This window comes from Dendrobium catenatum, unplaced genomic scaffold (assembly GCF_001605985.2).
Source record: "Dendrobium catenatum unplaced genomic scaffold, ASM160598v2 fragScaff_scaffold_621, whole genome shotgun sequence".
In the NCBI taxonomy this organism is placed as follows: Eukaryota; Viridiplantae; Streptophyta; class Magnoliopsida; order Asparagales; family Orchidaceae; genus Dendrobium; species Dendrobium catenatum.
The window spans coordinates 19,474,123-19,480,122 of record NW_021319083.1 but is presented as its reverse complement, the minus strand read 5'-3'; the positions used below and the strand labels follow the sequence as shown (position 1 = coordinate 19,480,122).

The 6,000-nt window shown below is 34.5% G+C and overlaps 1 protein-coding gene across 4 annotated transcripts; it reads left to right on the top strand.

Moving 5' to 3' along the window:
* Positions 1 to 6: 6 nt before the first annotated feature.
* Positions 7 to 5,252, top strand: LOC110115055 (N-(5'-phosphoribosyl)anthranilate isomerase 1, chloroplastic). 4 transcript variants are annotated; one of them, XM_020848169.2, is made up of 5 exons: positions 122 to 257; positions 2,115 to 2,216; positions 2,950 to 3,308; positions 3,524 to 3,687; positions 4,704 to 5,252. In XM_020848169.2, the coding sequence occupies exons 2-5, from the start codon at positions 2,159 to 2,161 to the stop codon at positions 4,930 to 4,932; spliced, it is 810 nt and encodes a 269-aa protein (XP_020703828.1). In that variant the 5' UTR covers positions 122 to 257; positions 2,115 to 2,158; the 3' UTR covers positions 4,933 to 5,252. The 4 variants fall into 4 exon arrangements, with proteins under 4 accessions (XP_020703831.1, XP_020703828.1, XP_020703830.1 ...); XM_020848171.2 differs by having other exon boundaries at positions 4,735 to 4,897; XM_020848173.2 differs by having other exon boundaries at positions 217 to 257; positions 3,002 to 3,308.
* The last annotated feature ends 748 nt before the right edge of the window (positions 5,253 to 6,000 follow it).

Genomic DNA, 6,000 nt, shown 5'->3' with positions numbered 1-6,000 from the left:
TTTCATCTTTTCTTTTCGTCGTTGCTGTTCGGCTTCGTTGCTTCGCAGAGGTGTAGAGACTAGAGATTGCGCGCGTCGCTACTTCGGCTCCTTCGTGGCTGTTCGACTTCGCTCCTTCGACGACTTTCCCTTCCTGTCGGGTCGGAAGTTACGACATTTTGATCGGAAGCAACAACGGGAGCATGCTGGCTGTGAAGGTTCTCCCTTTCGCGCGCTTCTTCGGCGATTGTTGAGCTTCGGCGACACGGGCGCCGCGGGTAAGTCTTCCGCCACTCTTTAAATCCCGTTAAATCCATCGAACCGAGGAATTTAAGCCGTAAATCCGGGATTTAACGCGCGCTGTAAAACTGTTTGGCTGGATTTAGCGTAAATCCGACTTAAATCCGACGATAAATCCGATACCAAACAGCCTCTTCGGAAACCCTCGACGACAAAGAGTAGAGAATGTCTCGACGGGAGATCGCCGGAGATGGCATTGACGGTAGCAGCAGCTTGTGGAGGAGAAGAGGAGTTCGTAAGCTACGGATTAAGCTAAATCCCACGATTCCCGAGGTGAAACGACGGAGAAACGGGATTTAAGATTCTGTAGGCTTCAAAGTTGTCATTTTTGTGGCGAGATTTAGGTTAAATCCTGCTCAAGCCTTCGTTTTCGATAATGGCATCTTCCTATTTATCTACAGTTATTCGTTTTGAATCTGCTTGTGGAGACTTTGGTTTCTTTTTTTTTTTTTTAATCCTACTATTTCTTTCGTGCTGCTACACATTCCTACCTAGAATGCCATTACTGGGCTAATGTTTACCTTCATTATTCTTCAAATCCTCTGCGGCACGCCCATTCATTTATTGCTTCATTGTCATTTTCTGCTTTTCCATTGCAGCACTTCTCAGATTAGGTGTTTAAACAATGTTTTTTATATTGTTTTTGGCTCTTTATGGTTGTGAAGATTTTTGTTTCGATTGTTTAGATGATTTATGCATTTGCATTGTTCAGTTTTGATTCCTGTTTTTGTTATCTAACATGATAATTGCCATTTCTTTTTAAGGTGATTGTATTTTTAGATATACTTTTAGATTTTCATGCATCATAAATTTAAAATTTTGAATTAATAAGTTCTCATTAGTTCAAGTATTAATTATAAATAATTTAAACATAAATCTTATCTAGTAAGAATTTGAATTTAAAATTTTGTTTCTATAATGATTTGTTTTGTAAAAAAAGTTTAATTCTTATCTAATAAATACTTTTCTTGTTTGAATGTTAGAGTATAATGCATATTACAAAGGGGCTAAGTTTGAACCTAGCTAGCACAAGCATTAAGAATAATTTTTGGGGGATTTACACATTCCGCAATTTTTTTATATATTTAGACATCTAATACCTAAATCATTGTATTTACTTATATAACACTCAAATCTTTGAATCATATAAAAAATATCACTATTACTAAGTTATTTAATGTAAAATACATATTTTCATGCATATGTATTGATGTGATTTTGGTACTAAAGTGTTATATAAGTATAAGAATTTAGGTGTTTGATATATAAATACATAAAAAATTTGTGATATGTATGCAAATCTTCGCGCCCACCCCATGAAACCCCATTTTGGGATGCAAAACTATGCTTACTAGTTTTAATTACCCCTAAAAAAGGACATAGGATTTATTTCCCTTTTGCACATTGGTTTACCTGGTGTTATATTTTTAATTTTTATACTACCTGCAGAGTTTATTACCCACCCTTTTATATGTTGATATTTTTCATATATAATCATTTGGTGCAACCATTAAAGAGTTTAACATAGAGTTTTTTTTTTTTTTTGGTGGATAAAAAATATAAATTGTAGGTCTTGTGAAATGTGTAAATACAAATATACATAAAAAGAGAGAGGGGCAAAGAGAGATTGGGGTTTTAAAGGGTGTTATAGTACCTGCGAAATTCAAGATGTCAATCATTGATAGCCCATACGACCTAAGAACTTAAAACAGATTTCTTTGTTGTTCCAATCTGTCGTTTAAATTTGATGGCACAATATGTATTTTAGATTTTTGCTGATATGCCTCAGAAGAGTCTTAACTATAATTGTCTGGATTTCTCAATTTTTCTTTCAGGTATCTAGCACTACTAGGTTTCTCAAGTTTGCTGGAATCAAGGCATGGCATTTTCGATCGTGCATTTTCACTCCAATTTCGTTATGCAGGGGAACTGCTCTGGTATTCTTCTTGAATATTCACGTCTTCTTAATCCTTTTTACCTGTACCTTCACTATGATTATCACTAGGTTTCTTCTTATTTGCTCCCTTCTTACTTGTGATCTAACTGTTTTATTTCACTTATTGTAGTCGTTATGTCATTAGGAAGAAGTTTAGTGCCGATGAATACAACAACAACATCAAGCCTTTGTCCCACTATGTGGGGTCGGCTAAATGAATCCTTTTTCTCCATTGTGTCATGTTAAAAGTTAAATTCTCATTTAAATCTAATAAAGAAAGATCATTTCTAATATTTTATAATCAAGTCTTTTTAGGTCAACATCTACCTTTAACATAAGTCAAATCTAATACCTCAACTTTCCTAACCGGGTCATCGGAAGGCCTCCGTTTAATGTGACCAAACCATCTAAGGCGGCTCTCTTTAATCTTATCTTCCATTGGAGCTACTCCAACCTTTTCACGTATATGCTCATTTCGTATCATATCTCTAAGGGAAAAGCCACTCATCCACCTAAACATCCTCATCTCTGCAACACTTAACTTATTATTATGCTTCTCTTTTAATGGTCAACATTCGACACCATAAAGCATTGCAGGTCTCACCACCATCTTATAGAATTTTCCCTTAAGTTTGAGGGGGACTTTTCTATTGCATAACAAACCCGATGCATTTCTCCACTTCAACCATGGCAACTTAAAATTTCTTATATCTTTATTTGTTCAATTAACTTAGGTTACCCCAGAAAGCAATTCAATTTACCCTCAAGAAGCTTGCCTTGTGCCAGGGCTAACTTAAAATCTCAGCTGTTGAAAAGCTCACCTCCAGAAAATGACTTACAAAGAGCTTCCCCCATAGTCAAAATGTGTGGCATTACTTCTGCTAAGGATGCAGAACTTGCAGCTCAGTCTGGAGCATCACTAATTGGTATGATCCTGTGGCCAAAATCAAAACGTTCTGTTTCAGTATCGACCGCAAAAGAAATCTCTGTGGCTGCACGTAACAATGGAGCAGAACCTGTTGGAGTATTTGTTGATGATGATTTGGACACCATGCTAAGAGCTTCTGAAGCAGCTAATCTTGAATTTTTGCAAGTAATATATGGCTATAACTGTATGAATTTCATTTCCTGTACATCCAAGTTTCATCCTATAGTTTATAGCATTTTTCATCATAGTTTCGTCTTTTTTACTGCTTCTTAAAGCAGCTTTCTATTACAAAAATTTAAATTTTTGTACTAAAAAGTTACTTTAAGAAGTAGCAAGAAAGCTGTTCCAAATGAAGCCTTACTCTGAAAGAACCAATGCAGCTTCATGGAGATGATTCTCGTGCTGCACTGCCACAACTGCTTAGTACAAAGAGGGTCATTTATGTTCTTCATGCTGATGAAGAAGGAATGCTTCTGAACAATGTTACTACTGAAGATTCTTCCTTGATTGATTGGGTTTTGGTGGACAGTGCAAAAGGTGGCAGGTCAGACTACAATTTGCTTGCACAATACTAGTCATAATCTCTATTCATTATGTTGGTTGTTTCATAAATTCAATAGGATCAGTATTTGGATGTGAGAAATCTCTCTCCCTATGATTATTTGTCACAAATATTGAAGATTAATTAATAAGACATCAAATTTAGTATGTTCTTATTAATAGAATCTAATAAAATTGTATGGAGTACTCTCAAGTTTTTAGTGAACCTTTGTTGAAAATCTGAGTTTCGTTTGAAACTCTTGAGATCCATCCAAGATTTCATCAAAAGCTCTTGAAAGCACCCTAAACATAAAATATTAACCAGTTCTGGATAGATTTCAATACAACAATAATTACTATTACAAAGCCTTTGTCGCACTACGTGGGGTTTGCTATATGAATCATTTTTCTCTATTGTGTCATGTTAAAAGTCAAATTCTTGTTGAAATCTATTAAAGAAAGATCATTTCTTATATTTTCTAATCAAGTCTTTTTAGGTCTACCTCCATCTTTCTTAACATAAGTCAAATCTAATACTTCTTCTTTTCTAACCGGGTCATCGGGAGGCCGCTGTTTTATGTAACTAAACCATCTAAGGCGACTCTCTCTAATCTTATCTTCCACTGGAGCTACTCCAACCTTTTCACGTATATGCTCATTTCATATCCTATCTCTAATGGTAAAGCCAATCATCCACCTGAGCATCCTCATCTCTGCAACATTTAACTTAGTATTATGCTTCTCTTATAATGGCCAACATTCGGCACCATTAAGCATTGCAGGTCTCACCACCATCTTATAGAATTTTCCCTTAAGTTTGAGTCCGGATCGATTTCAATCAATGCAAAAAAAAAAAACTATGGCTAAAATGTTTACCAATGTGCTGTTAGAATTTGTAAACCTTTTTCATCCAAAAACTACTCCATTGTCCCAAGTTCTCCACCACTCTGAAAGATGTAGAATTCCCCTCTAAATCTTTGTGCTATTTTTGAATGCTGTAATTTCTTCTCATGCTTGCAGTGGCAGAGGATTTAATTGGCAAAAGTTTCAGGTTCCATTTATAAGCAGTAAACATGGATGGTTGCTAGCTGGAGGACTGCATCCTGATAATGTCTGTGAAGCCATTGTTGCTTTGAGACCAGATGGAGTTGATGTCAGTAGTGGCATCTGTGATACCAATGGCATTCAGAAGGATCCCATGAGAATATCTTCCTTTATGAGCAAAGTTAATTCATTAGGTCATTCTTGATCAAAAGATGAAGAGTAGCACACAGATGATGGAAGGAAAAAAAAAATTTCTTGAAGTGATGATTCTATTCATAAAGTTGACCATGACGAAGTATGATGTAAATATATATTTACATTTTTTTATTTAAATTATGGGTATATTTAATTTTTCTATTTTTCAAGTAGAAGAGAAGATTCATTTTTAAAGTTATTTGGAGGACTTCTTAGGTGAATGATACAAGTGTAAGCTTACTTGAAGCCCTTTTTTTTAATATTGTTGTAATTTCAATCTAAATTTAGTAGATATTGTTTAAATTATGTATTGGTGATAACTTTAGATCATTTCAAAAGTGTTGGACCATTTTGTTTTGGTATTGATGTTTTAGTTGTCTAGCTAGTGAAAGATGGGTTAATGGACTCCCAAGCAAGGGGAAGATTTAGGCGTGGACTAATTAGGGGTGTTAATATTTGACAAAAATCAAAAATCCGATTTGAATCGACTTGAAAATTTTGGGTTCGGGTTGACTCAAACTCAAATTGGGTCGGATTTGAGTTAGAGATTTTGACCCACCCATTTATAAATCAGGTTGAGTTCGGATTGACATGAAAATCTTAGTACAACCCGGTTTGACGTTTCTTCTCAGTCGCATCATCCGTCGAACGACTCCAAAATGTTAATAGAATCTATTAGAAAAAAATGTTAATAGAATTTATATATAATCACAAAAATAAAAATTTAATTTTAAAATCTATTAGAAAAATTGTGTTGATAGGCTGTGAAACGACTCCAAAATGCTCAATCATATGGGGTATATCAATCGTATTATTTCACAATTCTTATGATTATGCAATACAACCAACTCGTACTCCGTAAGTAGTGCTCGTGAAGTTAATAATTAAATAAATTTGAATATTATTTAAAAGCTCAAAAGTTAAACAAATCTACTTGTTTAGCTCGTTGTTCAACAAATAACATGCTAAAGGCTTGATATTAGGTTTGATGGTGGCTTTTATATTGCTTAATTAAAAATTTTCAAATACAATTTATTTGATTACTTATTTAATATTAATATCTTATATAATTATTTAT